The sequence below is a fragment of the Triticum urartu genome, chromosome 5 (assembly GCF_003073215.2).
Source record: "Triticum urartu cultivar G1812 chromosome 5, Tu2.1, whole genome shotgun sequence".
Lineage (NCBI taxonomy): Eukaryota > Viridiplantae > Streptophyta > Magnoliopsida > Poales > Poaceae > Triticum > Triticum urartu.
Window position 1 is genome coordinate 491956340 of NC_053026.1, and position 27331 is coordinate 491983670.

General features: G+C 47.8%; 3 protein-coding genes and 1 pseudogene across 6 annotated transcripts; 2 read left to right on the plus strand and 2 right to left on the minus strand.

Moving 5' to 3' along the window:
* The first annotated feature begins 5490 nt into the window (after nucleotides 1-5490).
* LOC125510070 (glycine oxidase) lies at nucleotides 5491-17471 on the plus strand. Of its 4 annotated transcripts, XR_007284471.1 has the most exons (15): nucleotides 5491-5868; nucleotides 5969-6121; nucleotides 6496-6710; nucleotides 6801-6871; nucleotides 7074-7233; nucleotides 7357-7549; nucleotides 7757-7912; nucleotides 8021-8109; nucleotides 8876-8969; nucleotides 13557-13706; nucleotides 13831-13893; nucleotides 15475-15575; nucleotides 16193-16237; nucleotides 16495-16968; nucleotides 17156-17471. XR_007284471.1 is itself a non-coding variant. In XM_048675162.1 (10 exons), exons 1-10 carry the CDS (start codon nucleotides 5583-5585, stop codon nucleotides 11030-11032), a joined length of 1428 nt encoding a protein of 475 aa, XP_048531119.1. In that variant the 5' UTR covers nucleotides 5492-5582; the 3' UTR covers nucleotides 11033-11526. The 4 variants fall into 4 exon arrangements, 1 of the variants encoding a protein (XP_048531119.1); XR_007284470.1 differs by having other exon boundaries at nucleotides 13831-15575; XR_007284472.1 differs by lacking the exon at nucleotides 15475-15575.
* Nucleotides 8983-13318, minus strand: LOC125510071 (calcium-dependent protein kinase 22-like). Its single transcript, XM_048675163.1, has 6 exons — nucleotides 11844-13318; nucleotides 11564-11716; nucleotides 11251-11366; nucleotides 10990-11157; nucleotides 10238-10468; nucleotides 8983-9732 (listed from the first exon to the last, which is right to left on the minus strand). Exons 1-6 carry the CDS (start codon nucleotides 12688-12690, stop codon nucleotides 9601-9603), a joined length of 1647 nt encoding a protein of 548 aa, XP_048531120.1. The 5' UTR covers nucleotides 12691-13318; the 3' UTR covers nucleotides 8983-9600.
* Nucleotides 13576-17471, plus strand: LOC125507215 (annotated as a pseudogene).
* Nucleotides 17472-19761: 2290 nt separating this feature from the next.
* Nucleotides 19762-22007, minus strand: LOC125556418 (heat shock 70 kDa protein BIP5-like). The gene has a single exon (XM_048719156.1). It carries the CDS (start codon nucleotides 21985-21987, stop codon nucleotides 20005-20007), a length of 1983 nt encoding a protein of 660 aa, XP_048575113.1. The 5' UTR covers nucleotides 21988-22007; the 3' UTR covers nucleotides 19762-20004.
* Between the last annotated feature and the right edge of the window lie 5324 nt (nucleotides 22008-27331).

Consider the following 27331-nt stretch of genomic DNA (forward strand, 5'->3'; position numbering starts at 1 on the left):
GGCTAGGATGAATACGCATGGAGGCCTGACACGAAAAGACTAACTCTTGGACATGGCCGGGCCAGCAAAATTAGGGGCCCAATGCCAAACTCAAACAACCGGGCCTAGCATTAGGGCACATACAATGTGGGGAGCAACTAGCATTAGGTCGTACCCCTGAAAAAAAAAAACTAGCATTAGGTCGTGCTACCAATGATGAAGCACATAGTCTAGCCAAATATTCACTCTCGTTGGGTCTAAGGCGTCATGTTTGGTTTGGCCAACCTCACGACCCGAATTGTATCCCTGTGGTTTTTTATCAATAAAATAGGCTTTATCCCTAAAAAAGACTAACAAACGAGTATTCTTAAAAAAAACACTAACGAACGAGTACTTGTTTGGGAGCCCCGAAAGAGTCACATGTGGGGGCTGAGAGCGCGCCACTTGGCCCGCTTTTAGCCGCCGCCACATGTCACGCTCTAGGCGTTTCCTTCATTTTTTATTGTCCTGCATGTGTTTTTGGCTTTTTAAATGTTTTTGGCTTTTCACTGATCTTTCCTAGTTTTTAGACAAAACAATTGTGCGAAAAATACGTTTTTTCCTTACGCAAGAGGTACAAATTTGCTTTCGCGAGAGGCACGTCCGTGCCTATCGCAAGCGGAAAAAAGTGTTTGCCTTTTCTATTACTTCCGCAAGAGACGCGACAGTGCCTCTCAGAAACAAAAAAAAAAACGTGTTTTTTCCTTTTTTTTTCTTCCGCGAGAGCCACGGATTTGTTTCCGCAAGATGCACGGATTTGCTTTCATGAGAGGTACGGTCGTGCCTCTCAAAAACGGAAAAAATGTTTTTTTTTCTTTCATTAGAGGCACAGATTTACATCTCGTGAAGGCACGGATTTGCTTCTGCGAGAGGAACGGTCGTGCCTCTCCGAAAAGAAAAAAAAATAGCGTTTTCTATTTTTCCTTCCGCGAGAGGTATGGGTTTACTTCTTGTGGAGGCATGGATTTGCTTACGTGAGAGGCATGGTCGTCTCTTTTGAAAAGAAAAAAAACATGCTCCGGGCTCGGTTTTTTCGTTTGTTTTTTTTTTTCGTGAAAAAAAGTTCATCAAAACCTATCAACATGTGATCTAGTTTTGAAGATTATCGACGGGAAGAATCCAACGGCTAAAACAGTTCGAGATTTCGATGCACGGTTTAAAAGATAAAATCGTTTTGAATAAAGGATTACGAAAAAAGAGAAAACTCTCACATTGTGACCAATGCTTTATGCAAGGGTTTTATGTTTTTCTTTATTCTTTCTTATTTGGTTTTGTCTTTTTAGTGCAACAATAGGCAAAACGGGTTGTGCTTGGTTCTCTGCTAGATGAGCCACGAAAAATCGTTGGAGCTAGGCTTCCTCCCACATCGAACGTTTTCATTCGATTCGTTCGATAGTTCCCGGCGAACGATTCGTCTGATCTTGAAGCTCCCAGACCGAATGTTCGGGTGTTATTAGGGTCCAATGAAGAACAGCACGCCTAGTTCAGTGCTACATACTCCAAATGCTTTCCTCTTGAGCTTGTTCATGAATGTGAATTGCTTAAGCCTGGATCGAACATTGGACAAGCTCCCTGGGCAACACATTCAGGCCTTATCGGCGTTCTTGAGCCTCAGATGCTCTGTAAAAACCCAAACAAAGTTGGGTGCTGCTCCGCGTCGGTCGGCGGATCTTTTTAAAAGATCTGCCGCCCCGAGAGTCGTTGGACTTGATGGATTGAGTGATCCAGCGTCACTTTTTATTATTGCAACGTAGGTCGTGTTGCGAGAAATTTCTGCAACACGAGTCATGTTGCAGAAAATTTTATAAGATATTTTTTTTGCAATAGAGGCCTTGTTTTAGTTTTTTTTATACAACAGAGGTCTTGTTGCAATTTACTTCTTTTTGCAATAGAAGTCTCATTGCAAACTTAATTTTTCTACAACATAGGTCTTGTTGCAGTTTTTGCAACAGAAACTTTGCTGCAGAAACTCATTGTAGTGAATACTGTAGTAAGCAGCGGCCATATTGACCGAAAGAAAGAAAAAAAAAACCCGCTCGGTTAGGACACGCGCCGTATGGACGAGCCGGCGGATGCTCGCGTGTGATCCGTCGGTAGGAGCCAAGCGTTTTCCAACGAAGTTTTGCTTATTTTGAATAATATAATATAATTTCTGCTAAACAGATTAAAAAGTGTCACAAACGCATCTCACGGGAATTTACTCCTTTATATATCCCCTCAATGCCAGATTGCAGTGCATATAAACTTATTTCAAAATAGTAAATTTTGATTAAGTTTATGGAAATAAATGGACATTTTCCAATGCCACTGCCACCAGTACATCCGCAGAACAAAGTCGTTGCCTCGGCCACGCACGGAACGCGCGGGAGGCGTTCCGCTTCTGCAGCAGCCTGGCCCTGGCCGGCATCCGCCCACCTTGAGGTCCGTCTTCTTGTCCATGCCGATCGCCGATCGCCGACCGCATCTTCTCCCCGAGGTTCACTGCGCACAACCCACGAGGAAGAAAAGGAACAAGCGAAAACACCGCCAGTTGATGAAAACACAGCGGATACCGTCTCAAATTCGTCGGAGTAACCTGGCGGATACCGCTGGGATTATCCCAAACTGGTCGCCGAATCAATCAAGATCAAGGGAAGCAGCCCAAAGGGGTGACCTGGGAAAACAACTGCGATTCAAAATACGACGAATCAAAAAAGGAATCCGCACTTGTGTTCTCAGTGACACTCCTCTGGACGCGGCTTCTCTTCGCTAGAGCATCAAGCAGTCAATCGACGCACACAGGGGAGAGGAGGAATATGCACTTCCGCATATGCGCAGGCACGCGGGAGATGTAATGGCGGGACACTTGTGATGAGATCTGAGCGGCAGACGCGTTTTTTAAGGGGGCAAAGCACGGGTTTGTCTGGGCATGGCCGCATGGCGAAACGCTGTCCTCTTTTGGAGCACTCAGGCTTGGAGTGCCATAGTGTTGACATCTGGGCAACACCCTTCCCCCCTCTCACGTGGATGGACATCCAGCGCGTGGTTCTAGGCTTCTAGAGTACTTTCTTCGGTCCTTTTTACTCTTCATATAAAAATTATCTAAAGTTAAATTTCGTAAAGTTTGACCATATTTATATAAAAAATATTAACATCTAAAATGTTAAATTTATACAATATGAAAAGTAAAGTCATGACGCATCTACCGTTGTTGATTTCACATTCTAAACGTTTATATTTTTTTATAAACTTAGTCAAAGTTTACGAGGTTTGACTTCAGACAAATCTTATATGCGAACTAAAAAGGATCGGAGGGAGTAACTCCAACGGGACGACCCAAACGGGAGTCGTTTTTATCCGTCTGGGTGGCCGCCTGCCCGGCGTCCGTCCTCTTTTAGATTTGAGTCGGCAGTGCGCCCAACGCGCCAACCCATTTTATGTCCGCGCGTAATTTTTAGTAAAGACCCATTGCCATAGATCATGCCAACGGCCATGTCGTCGCCATGGTTTTGACGCTCCAGCACGCAGGAAAGGATCGCGCGAGCGGAAAAAAATTGGCCTAGTGCACGCTGGTTTTGGCACGCCGCGTCCGGTGTGCGTTATTAAGAAGGCGCTCCCTCCACACTCTGTCCGCCGCCCACTCGCCTCGCCCCTTCGCACTAGCCACGCCGCCTCTGCGCCACCATGTCGATGCGCCGCCTGGGTGCTTCGGATTTTCGCGGAGTCCGCGAGCGCCACACCGACGCCTTCTCCTCTGAGATCTGGTTTGGTGAGAAACGCCTCGGTCTCGGCACCTTCGACACCGCAGAGGAGGCGGCCCGCGCGTACGACGCGACGGCGTGGCGCCTCCGGCGGCCTCGTCGGGAGATGAATTTTCCCGACGTGTCGACGAGCCAGCGGCTCGCAGGATCTCGCGCCTCTCTCGCGGCTTTTCATCGACGAGGATCGTCGTGACAACTGGAGGCGGCAGCGTCACCTCGCCATCGTCGAGATGGACGAGGAAGCCATGACGGTGTGGCGCCAACGCTTTCCGCAGGACATCGTCAACGAGCGCCAGTTCTACAAGCAAAGAAGGATGGAGCGAGCCGCCTATCGAGAGAACAAGCGTGCGCGGAAGCAGGTCGCTCAATTGAACATGAAACTAGGAGAAGCGTCGTCCTGAGACTTCGAGGACGAGCGGTATGTTGACGCCTACATTCAAACGTCGGAGGATGACATTACCGAGTTGAAGTCAGAAAACGATGAGTAGTTGATCTTTTCTTTTTTTTGTTTATGCTAGAACTATCTATGTATTTTTTTTATCGGAAAAAATAGTCGGTGGCGTTGGCGACGAAGGAGGCGGGCGAGGGTGTGCTGTTGGATGGGGAGAGGCCAATGTGCCACGACCAGCGGGCCTGGGGAGGGAAGAGGGCGAGCGCGCGCGTCCGTCTCGTGTCCACGCCGATGCAAATCCGGCTCAAAAATGGGCCGGGAATGGGTCGACAGGCAGAGGCGAACGAAAAGCGGACGCGCGTCCGTTTGGGTCGGCGCGTTGGGCCGATTTTTCTGTTTGCGCCGACCCAAACGGACGGCGGTGGACGAAATGAGTCGCCCCATTGGAGTTGCTCTTAGGGCATCTTCAAGGCGGACCCGTAAATCTCCTACGACCGTTCAGACTGCGCTATCCGAACTACAAAAGTCATCCAATGCTGACTCGTATCGGTCCACGAAATGGTCCGGACACGGTTTCTCTCGCAAACTGAAGACAAAAATAAGAAAAGTTTGCTGGGGTCCGGACCGATCCCAAACCCGCTTTTGACTGGCCTGGCTCATCAAAAACCCGCCACCTGCCTCTCCCGCGTTTTTCTTTCGATGCACGCGCTGCTTATAGCGTCGCATTCATGCCGGCCCAGAGCACGCGAAGGCCGGCATTGATGCCGCAATGTGACCGGAGGGAGGCAGGGAGGGCGGCGCCGACCGATGCGACTTCTCGGCAGCCGCCGCTTCAATGCGGACGCAAGTTCCTGAGGAATCAACTCCGACCGTTGCGCGCGCATTAAAGCTGCTGAGCTGCTCTTCGTATGGTCCTCACTGCGGCTATTTAAACCACGCGCCGGAGTTACACATAGATGCACCCCTGCCCAAGCACCGACCCCCTCCCCTTCCCCGTCTCCGTGCCCGAGCCCCTCCCTCCCCCTCTTCGACCAAAGCTGCGGCAACGCCAAAGTTGTGGTGCTCCGCGACACATACACACACTATTTTTTTTTTTGAGTAATACATACACACACTGGAAAATTGACATGTCTGACATGATCATAGATACATGCACACAGTAGGTGGGAGCTTTTTTTCTGTAAAAAAAGCGAACAGGCCGTAAGTGTACACATGATGACCGGCCCAGCTAGCCTGGGCCACGAAGACTCGAACTGGCGCCCGATACGAATACGGCCTACTTTCAGATGGTGGGGCCAGACAGGCCACGTCAGCTTCGTTACTACTCCCAAAATGAAGGCCGTTGACCTGCTGCCACTCCCTCCTCCGGGGAAGCTCACACCCACGGTTCCTCGGCCGTTCCCTCGCCTGATCGCCCCCCGTCTCCGCTACCGATGGACGCCGTCGCCTTCTCCCCCGCTCCGAACCCCAACGCCGCGCCATTCCCCTCCGCCTCCCCGTCCTCGCGCGCCCGACGCTTCTCCATCCGCGGCCCGCGGCGGCGGCGCCCGCTCCCGGCCCTCCGATCCAGCGCCTCCCCCTCCGCCTCCCACCACGACGTGGTCGTCGTGGGCGCCGGGATCGTCGGCCTCTCCATCGCCCGCCACCTCCTCCTCCACACCCCGCTCTCCGTCGCCGTCGCCGACGCCGCCGTCCCCTGCTCCGGCGCCACCGGCGCAGGTACCCACACCCCCTCCTCGCGCTCGCGTATGCCAAGGTCAGCTTGGATGCATCCTCCAGGGTTCTGATTGATTTTGGTTCGGCGGTGCTGCTGCTGCAGGGCAGGGGTACGTGTGGATGTCGCACCGGACGCCCGGGAGCGACACGTGGGACCTGGCGGTGCGGAGCAAGCAGCTGTGGGAGGACCTCGCGGCCGAGATGGACGGCCTCCGCGCCGGCGGCGCGCGCGAGAGCCTGGGGTGGATGAAGACAGGTAAAGCCATGTGACAGTTGTCGATAAGTCGTTGACTCTGATCGAATTGCGGATTAACTTCTTTCTACCCCCTCAAATACTAGTCAGTGGAATAACTACAGACTACAGTAGCAGTATATTTAGCTCGAAATGGCAGTGAAAGGTCAACTGCATCTCCTCTGGTCCAGTAGATTTCACTAAGTTAGTTAATTAAGGCTACCTTGGACTCCGACCTTTCTGATGCTATGTGCAGCTATATGGTACTTGAAATTGAAATGACTCACTTCTTCGATGACATGTCTTACTGCATTTCACTATATGCACATCCCAGATTATTTATTTCTCAGTCACGGCGAGAGAGATTGAACAGAAAGTGAAATGCTTGTTTTGTGAAGGAAGCTTATTAGTTGGAAGAACCTCCAAAGAGCTGGCTACGCTGGAGGAGAAGATTAAGGTTCTGTCTCAGGCAGGCATCAATGCGGAGTGCTTGTCTGCCTCTTCGTTGCATGCATTAGAACCCGCACTCTGTGTTGGAAATGATGGTGGTGCCATGTTCTTACCTGAAGACCGTCAAATCGATGCGTTCCAGGCTGTGTCTTTGATTGAAAAGGTTTCTGATCTAGAACTTTGATTCTTCTATGATAAGTGTGGTTAGAAGAATCCTTGTACGTCTCTAACTGTTAACATTTTCTCTTATTAGATCAATAGGTCATATACTCCAAAAGGGAGATATATGGAGCTCTACAATGATCCTGCCATGTCATTGATAAGGTATGAAGGTCTCTTCTTTTCAGACTACTTCTGTTGGTGAACACAAGAGCAACAGCTATCAGGCTACTGGAATTGCAGCAAAGTAGCTTCTATAATTAGCTTGACGATGATGTTATCCATCACCCTGTTAGGATGCCTTCTCATTTATTCCGAAGCCATTTCCATTCTTCTGTATTATTGATGTTCCTTTTACTTTATGCAGATCAGAGGTTACTGGAAGGGTTGAAGGTGTCCAAACTTCTAAGAACATCTTATATGGCAGAAAAGCTACTGTAGTTGCTTCTGGCGCTTGGACTCGGTCCTTATTGCATAGTTTCCTAGGACCAAATTCTACACTGGATATTCCTGTGAAGCCACGAAAGGTACGTGCTATTTTCCAAATTTCTTTGATTAACCTTTCATACGAAATATTTCGATTGATTTTCCTGGTTTTTTCAACATCTCACAACATAAAAAAATGTAATTTTTTACATTATCCATTTCAGGGTCATCTGCTTGTGTTGGAAAATTTTGACATGCTAAAGCTGAATCATGGCATAATGGAGCTGGGATATGTTGACCATCAGGGCGATAATTCACATAGCATACACTTGTCGTCAACATCCAATGAAGATGAGCATGACGCCGCATCCATATCAATGACAGCAACATTAAATACAAAAGGGCATTTAGTTTTAGGTGATCTATAGAGTCCAAAGTTATCCCTTTGTTCCACCTTTTGCTGACCTTTTTGGAGATCTTCTGAAATAAATCTATGGATGAGTAGATCAAGCTTTTTCTCAGTAAATAATTTTTTGATTCATACAAGAATATCTTTTCTATATAACTTTTTTCGCCAACTATGTTAGAAAATGTGAATCCTTGATCACAAATATTTTTTTACAGGAAGCAGCAGGGAGTTTAAAGGATTTTCAAGGGAGGTTGATAAATCCATACTGAAGAGTATATGGGACCGTGCAGGAGAATTCTTTCCTGCCATCAATAATGTTCATCTTGATATTGACGAGGACAAAGAAATCAGAATTGGGCACCGCCCCTACAGTAAGGCCCTTTGGTTTTAGAACAACAAAATAGTGCCTCAAAGATATTTCAATGCAATGTTATTAGCTTTGCACTCTATATTTGATAGAAATGCCTCATCTGTTTCAGTGCCTGATGGGAAGCCAGTTATTGGATTTGTTCCGGATATGTCAAATGTTTTGATTGCAACAGGACATGAAGGAAGTGGACTTGCTTTGGTAAGTCGATCGTGCAAACCTGCTCCAGTTAATGTTTTTCCCTCTTCGTGCTTAGTATTTTTGTAAGCAGTTCAGCATATGACATTTCCATGCTCCTGGAGAACAGGAGTTGCAGCAAAGATAGCCCCATTGCAGCCCCCGTTCCTGGGAGTGTTCCCATTCATTGCATACAATTAGTTGTGCACTGTGCTACCCTGGTTGCATTTTTTTGTATTTCTAGTTCTGTGAGATGACCAGTTGAATGACCCTGCATGCAGGTATCATATTCCAACTGAGATAGAGTAAACCATATGTCAGCATGCGCGTTGCTTTCTTTTTGAGCCTCTTCATTTTTTGAGTTTCCATATACATAAGCTGGAAGTCGCCTATCTAGAGCGCAGAATGAGGCTGTACTTAGATGCAGACTCTGGTGAATTTCGACCACCAGAAAGCTAAAGCCTAAGGCATTTTCATGTTGTGCATGATCAAGCTCCATGTACATAGATAATGTGTCGTTTACTTGCTAATATTGGCATTCTGAACCCATCTACCTACAAGTAGCTCAAAACATTGTTGACATTTGCAGTGACATAACAGACATTCCCTTGCTATGAAAGCTTGCTCCCTTGATTAAATAGAACAACAACACACAGTTGCTTGATATGGTTGACTAAATACAGTTATGAGATTTACACATTCTTAATGGTTGGGATAAATTTCTACTGCTATTTCCCTTTTTAAGAAGTTAATAAAAAATGATATTCTTCTTCTGCTAATTTTACTTCAGGCGCTAGGTACTGCTGAAATGGTGACGAATATGATTCTTGGTGACCCTGGAAGAGTGGACTTCACGCCTTTCTCCATAGAAAATAGATTTTCAGGTAATTCTACTCCCTCCGTCCCATAATATAAGAGCGTTTTTTACACTACAGTAGTGTCGAAAACGCTCTTATATTGTGGGACGGAGGGAGTAATAAACACCATGGTAACCTATTTGCGACTAAATTGCTGGTATGGTTCAATATATCTGCCTTAATTTAACTAGCAGTTTTCTTCTGAACTTCTCCATTCTCATTGGAGTTCATGGCAACTCTGCATGCCGCGTATCAGTTCATTGCACGAAGTATACTGGATGGAAAGGATGCTCCTTTTGGCAATTCGCAATGTTGATCCATGAAATTTTTATTTCTATTGGATTCAACTTCTTTTAAAATTTGACACAGTAGTAAAATGTCAAAATTTGGGAAGTGCTTTTCTTCCCTTACATCTGTCCATACCTAAGTCATTAGTATGTATCCTAGGTGTGAAATATTTTGGTTTCAGTACAAAGGACGATGCCATTGGGTTTTCTGCTTCTGCTTGAGGAACTTTGTCATCCGAGCAACTGGGTTATGGGCAAATCCTGATGTCCTCCAAACCCAGTAATCCCATTTGAGTTTTAGGTCATCTACTGATGCTTACTTTCTATTCGATGCACTCAGTGGGTTAGCTGCTGCTTGGATCGGTCTTGTTTCATAGAACTCCTTGGCGCAGCTTCTGACTGAGGTTGCTGAAATTTGCTGTTGAGTACCGCCGAGAAGCATTCCTCCAGTCTGAGCCAGATCTCATCATCACTTCAAACTCCTGATAGCTAATGCGACCATCCTGTTGCATATGCATATAAAATGTCAGTTATCCTATAGAAGAATGTGTTTGTGTACTCTTGGACTGGAAAACCCCATGGATGGCAGCAATAAGTTAGTTATTATTGCTTCATGGATTTCTCGTTACACTAGAATTAGGTAAACACTAAACAACGCTGGCATTTCAGCAAATTATGGGGATTGTTGTTGATTTACGCTTCTTTCCAGGTGTAGTAATTTCCTTTTGTCAAACATTAGTTGGCACTTCCCGAGAACGATGGGGGAAAGCGGGTAGTTTTCAGATGTGCCCTTTTCACTGGAAACAGCCTCAAACCGTCTACAGTTTCAGGATTTAAAATTGGGGTTTAGGGTAAACAATCCAGCTAGCTTAAAATTACATTGGATTCATTTGATATGGATAAATGGCGTCTACAGTATCAGGATTCAAAATCAGCAAGGTCCACTTTCCTGAAATACAGCAGCATTAAGTGATCAATGTTTTTGATTAATTTGTTGTCTAAACTGACCTCATCCGTGTCAACGTCACGTATAATGTCTTTAACCACTTGCTCATCTGGGCCTAGTTCATCATCACCTAAAGCCTCCATCAATTCCTCCATTTCAATATATCCATTGCCATCTTTGTCAAAGTATTTGAAAGCTTCAGGTAGGTACTGCTCATTACTCATTTTTTTGATGTGAAGTAAGACTGTCACAAACTCGTCAGTGTCCAAGGTGCCATTTCCATCTATGTCACCCTGGAAAAGGAAGAAAGTGTGTTAGAACATAATGTAGCTCGTGATTAATACTTGGTTTCAATTGCGTTTAGACTCGTGTCAGAATTGGGAAAGCTAGATATGTGCCACTGTTAAGTACTCAATTGTGAGATATGCCCCACGAATTCCACTTTAAAATGACGCTGCTAACTTTATTTTTCAAATCCTATTATAAACCGGAATACCCCTCTAAATGGAAGAAAACGCTCCTTTAAAAGGAAGATAATGGTATATTTGTCTTTTCATGCCTCACAATGTCATCTGAAACAATTACAGCAAGTTTGCGGAGTCAGTTTTCAGAAGTAGAACTTTGTAGCGACATTATCTTGGAATCGAATACTTTGCAATGGCATATTTCTAGATTTCCCAGAACATTTTTCGTTGCATTTGTACAGCTCTCACTTGATTTATTTAATCTAGCTTCCACTATCCCAATCATCATAGCTATTTTGTTCATATAAGAGAGCAATGAAAACGTCGAAGTGCATATAGTAGGCACTCACAGCTTCTAACAGCATCTGTATCTCTGTCTCAGGAACAGCATGACCGTTTATCCGCAAGCCCTCCTTGAGCTCCTCAAGCGTCAAAGTACCGTCCTTGTCCTTGTCCATCATTTGAAACATCTTAGTGTAGTTCTCGATGTCCTCTGCCGGTAAATTCTTGGCAACGACCTTCATTAATCATTGGAAAATGATTCACGTCAAAGAATATATCACACTGGAAGAAAAATCAAGAACAATGTAGCCCGGTTCTGTGCAACTTACTCCGAGTGCCTTCTTTTTGAACTTGTTCATGGACGAGAATTGCTTAAGCCTGGATCGAACAAGCGCTCCAAGCGACACATTCGGAGCCTTGTCGGCGTTCTTGATCCACGGATGCTCTGGTTCGTAGGAGAAGTTAACGCTCTTAGTTCAGTGCATAACACTATTCATCATGTATCGCTAGACCTCCGGTTTCCCAATAATACCATGAAATAAGCAAGTTTGCTGTGAACTTGTAGCAAATTTGTGAATGCATATTGTGTTTGTTTGGTTTGCCCACGAGCTGGAAACTAGACCAAATTAAGGCGGCCATTACCAAAGACTTGCTTTGCCGTCAAGCGGGTAGCAGGATCCTGATCAAGCATCTTCTTGACAAGGTCCTTTGCAGTTTGGGAGACCTTGGGCCATGGCTCCCTCTCGAAGTTGATTTCACCCCGGATTATCGACTCGGCGATGCGCTCATCGTTGTCTGCGCCCGGTTCATCCGGACATAAAATCACATGAGCACTGGGGTTCAGTCATGAGAGGAGGAATGGACCTGCATTCTTTCATGCCGATGAAAGGTGAAGAAAGAAGCAAGGAAGAAAGGCACGCACCTCCCCAGAACGGAGGCACTCCGCAGAGTAGGATGTAGAGGATGACGCCGGCGCTCCAGACGTCGGCCTCCGGGCCGTAGCTCCTCATGAGCACCTCCGGCGCCATGTAGATCCCGCTGCCGACCACCTCGGTGAAGCGCTCCCCGGGCTCGAAGTAGACGGAGAGGCCGAAGTCGATGGCCTTGAGCGGCGAGTCCTCGGCCTTGCCGGCGAAGAGGAAGTTCTCGGGCTTGAGGTCCCGGTGCATGACCCCGTTGTCGTGGCACAGCTGCACGACGTGGGCGATGGTGCGGCCGATCTTGGCGGCGGCGCGCTCCGTGTAGTGGCCCCGGGCGAAGATGCGGTCGAAGAGCTCGCCGCCCTCGCACAGCTCCATCACCAGGTGCACGCCCTCGGGGTCCTCGCAGGCCTCGCGGAGCCGCACCACGGCGCCGCCCGCTCCCTCGAGCGCCGACATGCGCCGCAGGATCTCCACCTCCCGCCGCACGTCCTCGGCGTCGGCGGCGCGGCGCAGGCGCTTGCGGCGGATGGTCTTGCACGCCAGCGCCTCGCCCGTGGCCGCGTCCTCGCAGCGGCGCGTCACCCCGAACTCCCCGCGCCCCAGCTCCGCGCCTAGCCGGTACCGCTTGGCGAAGCCCTCCCCGCCGGGCGCGCACTGGTCGTCGTTGCCCAGGATCGGCGCGCTCCGCCTCCACTTGGTCGACCTGCGCTTCTTCTTGCAGCAGCTGCTGCTGGCGTCGCTGTCGGGCGGGCAGTCGTCGGCGCTGGCCACGGGCATGATGGCGGCGGCGGCGCGCCTCCGGGCCAGCAGCCTGGAGGCCGCGATGACAGAGTAGCAGCCACCCATGGCGCCGTTGCACGGCCAGACGGAGGCCGCCGGGTGCTTGCCCCTGCCTCCGCCTCCGCCTCAGCGCGCGCCCCCTGCCTCGGCTCCGTTCGCGCGTTCCACGCACACGCACGCGCGGGGTGGAAGGGAAGGAGGGAGGGAGGAGGGAAGGGGGGGTAGCCACCGGTCTGCGCGGTCGGCCGCTGGTCTCGGAACCCGCGAGCGCGCCACTGCTTGCGTGCCCCGTACGGCCGGCCTGTGTACGGGAGGAGCCCGGCCGGGCCGAGCAGGGGCGGCCCGTCAAGGCCCACGGTCATGCGAGAGGCCTTGTCCCATCAGACAGCAGTGGCTTACCTCAAAAAACAAAAAATCAGACAGCAGTGGCATTCTGGAGATTAATGGAGACGAACTCGCCGGCAGCGTCCCAGCGAATCAGACTGTCAGAGAACGGAGACGAACACAGCGCTCGGATTCTCGCCCATCTCCGCATCTGTTTCACTTTTCACACGCGCGAACATCTCTCCTCCTCCGTTTCCGGATGAGCCAACTGCCTCCTTCCTTCGGTTGATTGGATTCATTTTCTCCCCTCTCCGACTCCGGCGTCCGGCGAGATTTTGCTGGTTTTCCGCCGGGGTCAGATCCTGCGTTGAAGCAGGTAAAACCTTCCACCCCTTCGTTTTGATCTTGCCTTGCGATGCTAGCACTTGCTGTTGCTTGGTTATGTTTTCTTGATTCATGAGATGGGGATTGGGGGCGGTGTAGCTACTCTGTTCTCCCCTCTATTCCGGCTACTGTTAATGTCTTTTTTTAGATGAGATAATAATGGGGTACTGGTGATGTGGGATGTACTATGGTTTTCAACCTAATTTGTGATTTTGCTGTTTCAGACTGACCAGAAGCGAAACAATGTGGTCGCCGTCGCTGCTCTCGTAGTGCCTCGCCGGCTTACTGTCTCATGACAAGGCCACAGCTCACTGCGTCGACATCGTGCCAGAGAGGGATCAGTCACGCCGGCCGTCGAGATCGTCCCATCACAGGTTGCTTGTTTCCAATTGTTGTTCATGGCAAAGTTACAAGTCCTGCCTGTTCAGAACATTCCCCGTCCATAAGGGCATTTCGTTATCTGCTGACTGAGCTGGCATTGTTTGCATTTGTATGCAGAATGTTCATCCGTACAAGTATGCGGGCAACAATATCGAAATGCACGGCATGAATATGTTCAAGGTGGTTGATTACTTTTTCCTATTCTTGCTATTTGTTCCAGCTTATTTTTGTTCAGATTTATGGACTTGTGCTTTAATCATAGTGGCTATTTGCCGAAAAAGGCTTTCGCCCCGCTTTATATTATAAAGCAACTGCCCAAGCCAAACATCCAACAAGGTTCACGCACACACACACAAGTCTCACAAACAGGGGGTATCCAAGGGTTAGTGCTGAGGGCACAGCTCAACAAGCCCTGAAAACAGAAAAAAACTCGCACACACGGAGCGCAGAAGGAGGAACTAGTCGGGCTTGGGGGGAGGGGGGGGGGGGGGGGGGGGGAGGGGGGGGGGGGGGGGGGTGGAAGCGGGGGCGCCAAGCGGAAGGCCATCGATCGAAGGTCGGCGAGGAGAGTGTTGATGGCATCCCGGTCCTGGGGGTGGCTAAGCGGCCGCCAAAGCTGCAAGTAACCACACATTTTAAAGACTGCGTCAGTTGCACGTTGAAGAGGCACCTTCTGGATGACAAGCTTATTGCGAACGGTCCAAAGCATCCAGGCAAGAACCCCCACGCATAGCCATCTAATATGGCGGTAGCGGGGAGGGGAGGCGTGGATTTCCGCAAGCAAGTCAGGGAAGTTGGTGTTGCACCACTGGCCACCGACTGTCTCGCAGAAACAGGACCATAGAAACTGGGCCGTGAAGCAAGAGAAGAAGATGTGGTTAGCATCCTCCACCGTGCCGCACAGGGGGCAGATCCCATCGCCAGGTCCATTGCGCTTAAGTACCTCCACCCCAGACGGGAGGCGTCCACGGATCCACTGCCATAAGATCCTGATTTTCAGTGGCAAGTGGATATCCCAAATCAGGCTAAAGGGCTCGGGGGCCGGCGAGGGGGCGATGGCCGCGTAGAGGGATTTAGTGGAAAAGCAGCCCGAGGGCTCCAGTCGCCAAGATATGGAGTCAGGGGTGTCGTCAACGTTCATCGGGAGGAGGGCGATGTCCTGGAGGAGGGCATCCCAAGCGGCCATTTCCGGCGGGCCAAAGGGGCGACGGAAGGCGAGGCGCCCTAAGTCAATAAGGGCCGTCTCGACAGAAACCTGAGGGTCCACCGCAATGGCAAAAAGCTCCGGGAATCGCACGGCCAGGGGGAGGTCGCCGGTCCACCGATCAAACCAGAACAGGGTCGCGGACCCCGTGCCAACCGAGATGGACGTGCCGATGCGGAGCACAGGCAACAGCTGGATGACGGCCTGCCAAAACTGGGAGCCACCAGATCGCTGACAGAATGCGAGTGGCTGGCCCCGAAGGTACTTGTTCTGGATGATGGTGAACCAAAGGCCACCATCGCCATTGGCGATGCGCCAGAGCCAACGGGTCAGGAGGGCTATTTATGTGGTAGGCATATCCAGAGGAGGGCTATTTATGTGGTAGGCATACAATTGGTACTCGTTTGTGATTCCTCTGGATAAGCATTATTGTGGGACTATCTAGATCAGATCTTGCAACTCCAAAAGGTGAAGGTAAGAGTAATAGCCCCACCAGGCATATCATTGTACTTACTACTTGGAAAGGTGAAGGTCCGGATTTAATTATCTTACACTAGGGCCCTTGAAATGCTGTGAGAGTTCACTCGAGCTAGTAAATGTTCTGAAGAATGAGATCCGTGATGGACTACTGACGTTCAGAAGCAAATGGGTTTTAGAGGTACAACTCTAGCTTTGTTCCATGTATGCATGCAGTACTTCTAGTAAAGCTATGTTCATGCATTTAGTTTGTAGCGCTTACTGTTTGTTTAATAGTGTACTGCCTCAAGCCAATTTTCTTATATGAAGGACTGCGAATGACACAAACTCACAAAGACTAAGTACTACCCAATGTCCATTTATTTGTTAATTTCGTCCTTAAATCGATTTATGTAGGCAGCAATGCAAAGGCTGCACACTGTAGATATTGTTCTTACCTTCAAACACTAGAATATTAAGTGCAATAACTATGAAAAGCTGTGAACAACAAGTGGTTCTAGCGATCTATTGATCTCCACCTAACAAATGTATTGTCCTTCTCATTAATCATGTATTTTCACCAACACTAACACGCTCCCATCCTCTAAGTTGGTATCGAGCCTATTGCCTGGCTTGAAACGTTGTTTTCAGTATGTGTTGTACTTATCAGTGTGCACAATAAATAAAGGTTCTTTCACTGAAATTACTTCTTGGGGCTTGGTCTGTTTCTTTACGTCCTAATGCGAACCACATATATTGGCATACTCTGATCAATTTGTGGTTCTTTGGCAACTGTTTAATTATTATTTTCTGATGCAGCTGGGCTGCAGATATGGGCTTCCTGGGATATTTTCTTGCCTGAAGGTACTGCAGCTATCCATGACTTATCTATATTACTTAAAAAAAGTAACTTCAGATTTCACTTGCCTTCAGTACCCAAGTCATTTACCATAGTTTATCTATCTAGTATACTGCTGTTCATTGTTGTTCCATTCATGCACAAAAAAGCGTACTTACCTGTACTGTCTTTGGCTAATGCACCAACAATGAATATCCTTGTTTCTTTTCTGAAAAAAAATGCAACGTTTAGGCTTCTAATGCCCTCTTTCCAAACATTTTAGGGAGCTTCAACAGTACATTTTCAGGATCCCAGTGCTGGAATAATAAGATGCAGAACAATCCCCAATGTACTCGCAAATCTCGAGCAAACTCGAGACAACCAGAGCCACCAACAAGGAAGCCCTCTTGCTCCATCATGGCAACAGTTGTCTCAAGACATCCATTTCTATGCTGGGGAGTGGGATGAGCTTCACACGGTCCTGTCAGTGATACAGGAGGACGAGGTGGATGCATCGTCCGGCATAGGGCTAGGGTTCTGTGAAGACGATTTTTTGGATGGTTGCAGCAGCCAGGATGGGAACAATATCTGCCACGAAACCTCGTCAAGGCGATCAACAAAACTGTCAGGCAGCCATGCATGGGAGAGGGGAAACGAGGCCTGTGCAGGAGATGAGGGTTGATATGACATAGTGTTGGTGAATGAGATCCCTTACTCCGCAAGTTCTCTTCAAAACCTTTATTCACTCATCAAAAAGGTTAGTTACTAGATGTGTAATGCTACTCTCCGTGTCATTTTGTCAGGGAAGACTCTTTCTCGGCATGAGATGCCCAATAAAGGCAGTGAGTACTTTCCTGGGGGGCATTATGCAGATTCGCCATCTACCTCGAAACTGAACCTGCTTAACCTTACCTTCATTCACTCTGTTTTTCCTGCCCTTGCAGTGCCTGCGGCCACCCTATGGAGTGATGTATCTCACGGCGAAAAAGAACTACATCGGCTCCAGCAGTGCGGTGCGGCAGCTCAGAGCATTGGTCGATGAGGAGGGCGCTTTTGGTGTGCACCTTGTTGCCGAGCCCCCCGAGAGGGAGATCTGGAAGTTCTTCTCTAAATAAACACAGCTCATCACGGCTCGAAAAAAAAAACCCGACCAAGGCCGCTTGAGCCCTCAGGCCTGTATATAACTTAGACGAGTAGTCCGGCCAATGTCTGGCATTGTTTGCCATTTTTTGAATGTAGTGTTGATCATGTCAAACTAGAGACAAACTTTGACGTTAGGATGTTCTCTGCTAGGTGTCGAGGTTCAACTGGGTAAAGCCAACTTGATGAGCTTTTGAGTGCAGTTTTATTTGATCAGATAAGTTGATTCAGCTTAGTGGAGGCTCACAAACTATCTACCTAAGTGCTGAGGCCACTATGAGCTCCAAATAAAGGCACTCAACAAACTTTAGTTTACCTGAAGTCTTAAGCCCACACTGGCTGCATTGATCAGGATAAGAATATCCGGTACCGGATTGGAAGGAAAAAAAAAATCCTCAGAGCCATCTGCACCATGTCACCATCCTATATGCAAGAAATTACATTGAGCCCTAGCTTTCTGCTTTACTTTTACCCCTTGCAACCTATTCCTGGCCATAATCATTCCTTTTTGCTCGCCCCTTTTCGCGTGCTTGCCGAGCAATTCGCCGAGTTTTCAAGAAACAGCACGCATGCCTACGAAATGCTAACCACCTCCTTTCCAGTCATAAAAAGCTCATCATGTGAGCTAATGAAGCACTTGGAAAAGGTGATGAACTACTTATATAGCAACTAACTAAGGTTGTGGAGGATGCTTCAGAGGCCTCATTCTGTGGGTGGCTCCTTGCTCCATGACAACTTTTAACTGTGCTATAAAATAGCTTGCAGTTCAGGCCCTCTACATGAACCCTCCTCATGGTTGCAGAAGAAGAAGAGTAGGAGCACTTGAAGAAATGCTTAAGAGGAGACAGATGGAGAGATTGCCTGCGCTGCATCTGGCAGTGGTGTCTCTGCTCGGCTTCTGCTGCCTCATCCATGCTTCAAGGGCTGCCATTTCATTCTCAGCTGGTAATCATCTCATGCCATCTAGAGATTTTGTTATATTGTTCTGCCTGATTGAGAGGACGATTTTATTCCCATATGCACCAGCGGCCCCGAGGGAGCAGCTGCAGAAGACCGACGCAATCCCAGCTTCCAGTGGAGCAGATGGTCAGGTGATGATAGTATTCTAGCTATCTGTGTTCATGCAAGCAGCTACTGGCAGTTTCAGACCATACTATGTCAGGTGCAAACTGTATTTGACCTGAATTTTTTGGTATGATCACCCCAGGCTGTCGTAGCGGGAGAGGTAGACCGCGGTGCTGTCAGCAGGAGGATGGAGATGGAGATGCAGCTGGAGGACTACCCGGGGTCCGGCCCCAACGACCACCACTCGCCGTGGTGGCGGCAGGAGAGTAGGAATTGAGAACATGGAGCAAATTTGTATGTGTGTTCGTAGTGTTGCACAGTTGTGTATGTTTCTCAATCAAACTGTAATACTCTACTCCTGGTGTAACATACAAGATCGACGCTTGTTACTTGCAAGGGCATTAAGAGCATCATATATAAAAGCACTAGCCCCGAAAAGCGTCATCAAATTAGTTGTTGCTCATTTGTTTTATATTTATGAGCTTTTGTTGTTATATAGTCATATATCTTGGAATACTAATGTTATGGTAAGAAGAAGCCAGCCAAAAATCTCAACGGCTGATTTCGTTAAGTGTTGCTGGATCCAGAATTTATAGACTCAGTTGGGTTGCACTGGAATGGAACATAGATGGTTGCACCAGTATATTCAAAAATCAAAAGACTGCACTTGAGCTATAATTTCATCAAGATTTTTTTTTTTGAGAACAATTTCATCAAGAATTTGATAGCACACCACGGGAGAGACCGAGAGAGTTTAACACAATCCAAAATCTGGGGTGTAGTTTGAACATTTTCAAGAAGTCAAGTCATACTGAACTGTCCATAGAAAAAGTTACTTTGAGAGTTTGAGTGCCAAAAGTTGTTGTGACAAGTAAGAAACCATTAGTTGGCCACTTTCGGTGGATCTCTATGCAAGACAAAATGGTAAGAAAGATGGTGCTGAAAACTGCATGAGCTGTACTCACTTGTTTTCTGTTTACTTGATCATGCAAGGTAAACATCAGCATCACACGTTTTTCTGCTAAGGATGGAAAAGTGCGAGAGCCGATATTAGGCATTTGCCTACTTTCCGCCGGCCTAGAGACGGTGTATGCAATATCATGCTATCTGTAACCATCTCAACAACCATAAAATCAATATTAAGCATAACCTTCTAGCCTATATGCTTGTTTGGAGGGGCCATAGGCTAAAAGTGTCCAATCTAGGCCCCCTATGTGATTTTTTTTTTTGCGGGTGAATTTTTTTTTTTGAGATAAATGCACCAGAAGCCACAAAACTCTCGCGAGATGAGTACTTTGGTCACTACAAATTCAGGGCAAAACGTAAGTTTTGACAAGAATTTGGATAGTGAGTAAGTACACACACAAGTCTAGAGATTCGCTAGAGTTATACCTGCTTTCCAGTGACTCATTGAAACAAAGAGTGCACATAAAAGATTGGGGAAAATTACGTTGAACTAGTGATTAATAAGCTACAAAAGAGGATTATTTACATCACAGGTTTATATTACAGGAAGATGCAACATAGATAAAAAATGAAACTATAGTACTAATATACTAATACTAAAGATCTAGCAAGCTGCCCATGCCTAGAGTTCATCATGATCGTCCTCTTCAGTGTTGCTATCATCCGGTGCAGCTCCAGACCTCTGGTACGGCGCCGAGATGACAGGGTTGCACAGGTCTTCAAGCTCCCGGAGCTTCTCATCGTAGTCCTCCTTCTCTGCCTCCGGGTTGTCGTTGAGCCACTCGTTCACCTCCCTCATTGCATCCTGGACCTTCTCCTTCTCGTCCCCTTCCATGGCGTCGGCCATCTTGCCGTCGACCGTGTTCTTGATGTCGTATACGTACGCCTCGAGCTTGTTCCTGGCGTCGACCCTCTCCTTGACCTTGCCATCCTCCTCCATGAACTCCTCTGCCTCGCGCACCATCCGGTCGATCTCCTCCTGGCTATGCCGGCCGCCCTCGTTGGTGATGGTGATCTTCTCCGACTTGCCGGTGCCCTTGTCCGCCGCCTTCACGTGCAGGATGCCGTTCACGTCCACCTCGAACGTCACCTCGATCTGCGGCGTGCCCCTCGGAGCTGGTGCGATTCCAGAGAGATCGAACTTGCCGAGGAGCCTGTTGTCCTTGGTCATGCTCCTCTCGCCCTCGTAGACCTTGATGGACACGGTGGTCTGCTTGTCCTGGAACGTCGTGAACACCTGCGTCTTCTTCGTCGGCACCACCGTGTTCCTCGGGATCAGCTTCGTCATCACACCGCCGACCGTCTCCAGGCCTAGTGTAAGCGGCGCGACATCGATCAGGATCATTTTCTTGGTGTTTTCGTCGACGTGTCCGCTCACGATGCTGGCCTGCACGGCGGCGCCGTACGCGACGGCCTCGTCGGGATTGACCCCCTTGTTGGGCTCCTTGCCGTTGAAGTATTCCTTGAGGAGCTGCTGCACCTTGGGAATCCTGGTGCTGCCGCCGACGAGCACGATCTCATCGATGTCAGCCTTGCTGAGCCCAGCGTCCGCCATGGCCTTCTTCACCGGCACCATCGTCTTCCGGAAAAGATCGTTGTTGAGCTCCTCGAACCGTGCCCTGGTGAGCGGCTCCGAGAAGTCGACGCCGTCGAAGAGCGATTCGATCTCGACGCGCACCTGGTGCTGGTTGCTGAGCGCGCGCTTGGCGCGCTCGCACTCCCGGCGCAGTTTCCCCAGCGCGCGCAGGTCGCCGCTGATGTCCCGGCCGTGCTTCCGTTTGATCAGTTTGATGAAGTAGTCCATCAGGCGCTGGTCGAAGTCCTCGCCGCCGAGGTGAGTGTCGCCGTTGGTGGCCAGGACCTCGAACACGCCATTGTCGATGGACAGCACGCTGACATCAAAGGTGCCGCCGCCAAGGTCGAACACCAGGACGTTCTTCTCGGGCCCCTTCTCGTCGATGCCGTAGGCGATCGCTGCCGCGGTGGGCTCGTTGACGATGCGGAGGACGTTGAGCCCGGCGATGACGCCGGCGTCCTTGGTGGCCTGGCGCTGCGCGTCGTTGAAGTAGGCCGGCACGGTGACCACGGCGTGCGTGACCTTCTCGCCGAGGTAGGCCTCGGCGGTCTCCTTCATCTTGGAGAGCACCATGGCGCTGACCTCCTCGGGGCTGAAGACGCGCACGTCGCCGTCCTTGACCCGCACCTGAATGTGCGGCTTGCCCTTGCGGTCGACGACCGAGTAGGGCAGCAGCTTGATGTCCCGCTGCACGACGGCGTCGGCGAAGTCCCGGCCGATGAGGCGCTTGGCGTCGTAGATGGTGCGCTCTGGGTTGGCGGCCGCCTGGTTCTTGGCGGCCTCGCCGATGAGCCGCTCGCCGCCGTCGGCGAAGGCGACCCAGGAGGGGGTGATCCGGTTGCCCTGGTCGTTGGCGATGATCTCGACGCGGCCGTTCCGGTAGACGCCGACGCACGAGTAGGTGGTGCCGAGGTCGATGCCGATCACGGTGCCCGCGTCGCCGCCCGTGGGCGCAGCGGAAGCGGCTGGCATCACGAGAAGCAATGCCGCGACGAGCGTAGCGAACATCCACATCGGCGCACGAGCCATCGATCTCGACTGACTCGTTTTGCTTGGTTTGATTTGATTTGATTGATCTGTTTTGCTTTGCCGTCGTTCGTATATATAGCGGCATAGCGTGCGTGCGTGCTTCATGGTGAATCGGAGGCGGTCTGCGACTCCGATCGTCGTGGGACGTCTGGACGCGTCCCTCCGGTGATCTCAGCCGTGCGTTTTGCTGATCTGACGGCTAAGAAGATGCCCTGACGTGTTGTATGCATGCTGACTGATCGCGGTAGGAACGTCCATGTGTTTCGGGCGTTGCTATTCCGCGCGCGCGCGTGCCAACGCTCGCTTTCCGACAGGCCAAGGATCTCCCGATTTGGAAGGTGTGGACCAGGTTACGTTTATGATCAGGGTAAGGATTATGGTAATTAGGCTGGTTGTAACGGGGAGTATCATATACTAGTATCATGCATATGATATTAGTCTATGATACTACATCCCTAATGCATACTATTATAAGTTGGTATCATAAATGACTAAATTTATTGTCATGCATGACACAAAGTAGCACATCATTTAATATGATACGGTATCATGATATGATATTCAAGTCTCTCTTTCTTCATTTAATTTTATGCCACCTCATCAAACTTGCTTAGTTGGCATGTATGATACTACCTATGATACTCTCATTACGGGCAGCCTTAGTGTGGGCCCCCCTCGCCCCCCAAAATCAGGGGGGCAGATTATATGGAGATTATTGGGTGGGCTTTGCATGTCTTAGCACTTCTTAGCGATATGTGGTGGGCCCCCGGCGTGATACCAAGAATTTGTCGCAGGACGCTTCGTTCGGATCGATTCAATCGCTCCAGCGAGTGACCGCGAAGGAGCTTTTCCGGTTTCCCATCGTTTATGGGCCTTTCAGGGCCCTTTGTTCTGGGTGGGCCGGAAGCTGGTGGGTCCATAGCTCTGTGGTAGAGCAAATGGACCCGAAGCTGGTTGTGGACATTTCACATCAAACTTGCCATATTTTTTTAAGCTAAAATGAATTCTTTTTTAGTTTGAAATCTTCAACTGAAAAAATCCAGAAATTTCCAAAAAAGATTCCATATTTTTAAAATAAAAAATCCCTACAAATCCAAAAGGCTGCCATGCTTTTTTAGAGAACTTGCTTTAAGAAAATTGACATGTGCAAATTATATTTGTTTTTTGCCATGTACCTTTGTTTAGAGGGGAAACCTTCTAAACTTGCCATGTGCAATTATATTATAGGTAGCATGGCATTTTTGTGTAGGAACCATGTAATTTTTTAGAAACCATGGCATTTGCAATGTATATACCATGGCATTTTTATTTGTGAGAGCATGGCATTTTTGTTATTAAGAGCATGACATTTAAAAAAAAATTACATGTCATTTTTTGAATAGCATGGCATTTTTTTAAAGTAGCATCACATTTTTTAATAGCATGCCATTTTTTAAAATAGCATGTCATTTTTGTTGTTAAGAGCATGGAATTTTTTAATTATCATGGCATTTTTTCAAATAACATGTCATTTTTTTATTAAGAGCATGGCACTTTTTAAATAGCATGGAATTTTTTGTAGAGCATGTCGTTTTTATTATAAAGAGCTTGGCATTTTTTCTATAAAACATGTCATTTATTATTTTAAAGAGAACGGCATTTTATTTATAAAGAGCATGTAATTTTGGTAGAGCATGGAAATTTTAGTTAGTACGAACATGTCAATTTTTTATCATAAATAGCGTGCTTTTTTCTTTTATAAAGAGCATGGCATTTTTTAGTTTATAGCATGGTAATTTTATTTCTTGTTTCTGGCAAAGAAAATATAGGCATTTTTCATATTTTTAGAGCATAACAATATGTAAATTTATGTTCTCTACCTTTTATGCATCATAATTTTTATTATATTCCGATGGTATTTTAAAAAAACAATTCACTGGGCCTACCATTTTCCCCCGCATGCTATCTGGGCCAGCTGTGAGTCGCGTTGGACCGCTCGAGTGAACGTTCCACATGGGGCAATTTAGTTTGCTGGAATGAACCTCCCCTAGTGAACAAAACGTTCACTGGAGCCTGCCCTCCAGTTGACAGGCGCGACATATTGGGGTCCTTTTTACGAAAACCATAATAACCAACTGACGTTCGCTCGTTCCCGTCCCAACGCAAGGCAATCCGGGACGTTGACGACCACGTGCTAATCTTACAACAAGCTCCCCGTTGTTGACCCCCCCCCCCACACACAATGACGTCACCTCCTCATCCCCGCTTCTCATCACTAATAGACGCAACCCTGCACCACCTCACTCATTGACATTCCTCTCTTGAGTTGGCTGATTACATCAATGGAGAGCAAGTCACTGTCATGGGCGGAGCATCATGGAGGTCACTGGAGGGCTATGCTCTTGGGGGTTGCCTAACAACACGGTGGCCAGGAGGAGGAGTTGTGTGGTGCCATGATGGGGGCGAGGGAACTACAATGCGAGGCCCCATGCCTATGCAAGAAGGCGCAGAAAGAGCTCTATGATAAGCATGGACTGGCATGGACTGGCAAGAGCTTTTCCATTATAAAGAGTTTTGAAGCTTGTGGCCATCTTCACTACAAAGCTCAAGTTCATTGAAAACGGATTTAGTATGCATCACCTATTGTGTTTTTTATGTTGGAGGTTTTGCCGGTTCATATTTGGGGAAGGTTCTCTTCCTTGTCCTATTGACATTTCTTCTCCATTGCTAGTTTTTGATATAACCAACAAGCTTGAGTTCACTGGTTTTGGAGTTCGTTTGTAGAAGTTATGGTAGTTTTGGTCTTACTTGCATCCAACTGTTTGCCTGAGATATTTTTAAAGCACCCAGGCGGTAGTATCGCTCTAGTCCATGGTAGTACCTCTTAGGCGGTACTTCCGCAGATCAGTGCCGCTCCTACTGCCGCTTGGGAAATGGCTTCGGTTGGTCTCTGTTTTATGAACGGAAGTGGCACGGTAGTACCGCACTACACGGTACTTTCGCTCTACCATCGCTCTAGTACCACCGGTTCCTCTGTACCTAGTGACATTTACCGGCACTACTACTCCGATACTAGCTGTACTCACTGTCTATGGCTGGAACTGCCGCTCTAGGTGGTAGTACTGCTTCCCCAACCATTAGTATCGCTTGTGCACCACCAGTGCACTTAGCGGTTGGATTCGAGCCCCCACTATAAAAGGGGGTCTTCTGTTCCATTCCCCCCAACGACTTTGGGCAGCTTTCTCCTCCATTGTCGACCTCCAAAAACTCCGCCTTCTATCTATTCCTCCCATGATTCTTGCTAGTTTTTTAGGGGAAAGAGAGAGGAGATCTAGATCTATATTTCCACCAATCCATCTCTCCTCTAAGTGAGGGGAACCCCTTTGATCTAGATCTTAGAGTTCTTTGTGTTCTCTTCTTGGTTCTTCCTCTCATATTCCTCCATAGCTTTTGTTGTCGTGGTTGGATTTGGGTGAGAAGGATTTGAGCACTCCGTGTGCTCTTGGCATTGCATTAGTTCCATCGATTTGAGCTCTCCATGGTGATACGTGAAAGTAAATAGTTGAGAAGCTTATTACATGTGGGTGTTTGGGCACCCTAGAGCTTGTGCCTCTTCGGTGCTTGGGTGCCCTAGACGGTTAGTTGTGTCGTGTAGCTCAATCATTGTGGTGTAAAGCTCCAGGCAAGCTTCGCGGTCTCCAATTAGGTTGTGGAGATTGCCCCGAGCAAATTGTACGGGTTCAGTGACCGCCCCAAGGGTTGCCAATTGTATGGATTCGGTGACCGCCCTCAAGGGTCTCTTAATGGAATCACGACATCTTTTCATTGTGCAAGGGCGTGAGGAGATTACGGTGGCCCTAGTGGTATTTTGAGGAGCATTGTGCCTCCACTGCGCTCCAAACGGAGATTAGCATCCGCAAGGGTGTGAACTTCGGGATGCATCGTAGACTCCTCGTGCCTCGGTTATCTGTTACCCGGGCCCTTTACTTATGAACTTTACTTTGTGATAGCTACAGTGTTTCATGTTATATATCTTGCTATCACTTAGTTGTTTATCTTGCTTAGAATAAGTTGTTGGAGCACATAGGTGAGCTAGTTGATTTAGGTTTTGTGCTTGACAAATTAAATGCTAGTTTTATTCCACATTTCTTCAAACCTAAACCGTAATTATTTTAAAGCGCTTATTCACCCCTCTAGGCGATATCCATGTCCTTTCAGTAGCCATAGCTGCCAAAAATCTACCGAGCCATCTCTGCACCCCACAATCCTTGTATCAGTCCCCACGTCTCTCCACGCGGTCGACCCCAACTATAGTTGTGTGGAACCATATCAAAGTTTTAAGGTATAACGACGTTCTCAATTTGGCAGTGCAACATGTGTACTAATTTCACTAGAAATAATCAATGAATAACATTATACCGATTTCTAATATGTTATCTCACTTGTATGAATATGTTACTTCCAGACATTCACATGCTATAGAATACGTCGATTACAATTGTTATTTATTCCATTTTCTGAATTGGATTTCTATAGTACTTTCCATCGGTAGTGTGGAAATCTTGTATCTCTCGAGTACCTTAATTTAGTCACTAGTCTTGTTAAGAAATTGAATCCATTGTTAGGATATGTATGTGTGACATGAGTTTATATTTTATTCTAGTGTGCACACTAGGTAGATGCTAGACTCGTCATTATTGTCTTTGTTTTCAGCTTGCCTTTGTTTTTTTGTCTTATAAAAAATCTGCATGAGTGGAACTTCATTTCTGTATGTATGAGGTGGATGGCATTTTCCCAAAACCGAAGCACCTTTTTGGATGGTTGATTATTTAATTCAATGATTATATTCTTTTTTTTCTTATGAGGCTTTCCATACATTTTTATCTGATCAGTGAACTACATCATATATTTTACTCTTTCCAAATTCATCCATACCATAGTTAGTGGAGCCCCGCCACAACTCTTCTCGAAGTGGAAGGACATTCTATATCATTCCTTGTTGTGTTACCTTGTGGTAGTTTGATCGAGCATTGGGTAGTTGGGATTAAGATGGATCTATGTGGTTTTAATTCTTCATAGGTTTTTTCAAACCCTTTGATTTTCTAAGATTCTATTTTTAGTTGTGATTTATGTGGACATACTTCAACTCTTTCATTAAATAATGTCAAGGGATGTGGATGTCTCGGATCTCCTCCACAACCCATCCCAAAATATTGCTTCATATTTCTGTGAGGCATAATAGAAAGGTGAATTACAATGTGACTTTCTCGTCATGAGTGTCAATTTGTACCCATGGGTATTGAAGTGGGTGTGTATAGAAATTTTCTGTGGATATGTGTTTGGGCAGAGGAGGATTCTACCCACC

Excerpts from the sequence above, each read along its gene's own strand:
- LOC125510070 (XM_048675162.1), top strand. The coding sequence starts at position 5,583 with ATGGACGCCGTCGCCTTCTCCCCCGCTCCGAACCCCAACGCCGCGCCA. Across the intron at positions 5,869-5,968 it reads CTCCGGCGCCACCGGCGCAG|GGCAGGGGTACGTGTGGATG; the intron begins GTACCCACACCC and ends CTGCTGCTGCAG. Across the intron at positions 6,122-6,495 it reads CCTGGGGTGGATGAAGACAG|GAAGCTTATTAGTTGGAAGA; the intron begins GTAAAGCCATGT and ends TGTTTTGTGAAG.
- LOC125510071 (XM_048675163.1), bottom strand. The coding sequence starts at position 12,690 with ATGGGTGGCTGCTACTCTGTCATCGCGGCCTCCAGGCTGCTGGCCCGG. Across the intron at positions 11,367-11,563 it reads GACGGCAAAGCAAGTCTTTG|AGCATCCGTGGATCAAGAAC; the intron begins GTAATGGCCGCC and ends CCTACGAACCAG. Across the intron at positions 9,733-10,237 it reads GTGACGTTGACACGGATGAG|GATGGTCGCATTAGCTATCA; the intron begins GTCAGTTTAGAC and ends CATATGCAACAG.
- LOC125556418 (XM_048719156.1), bottom strand. The coding sequence starts at position 21,987 with ATGGCTCGTGCGCCGATGTGGATGTTCGCTACGCTCGTCGCGGCATTG.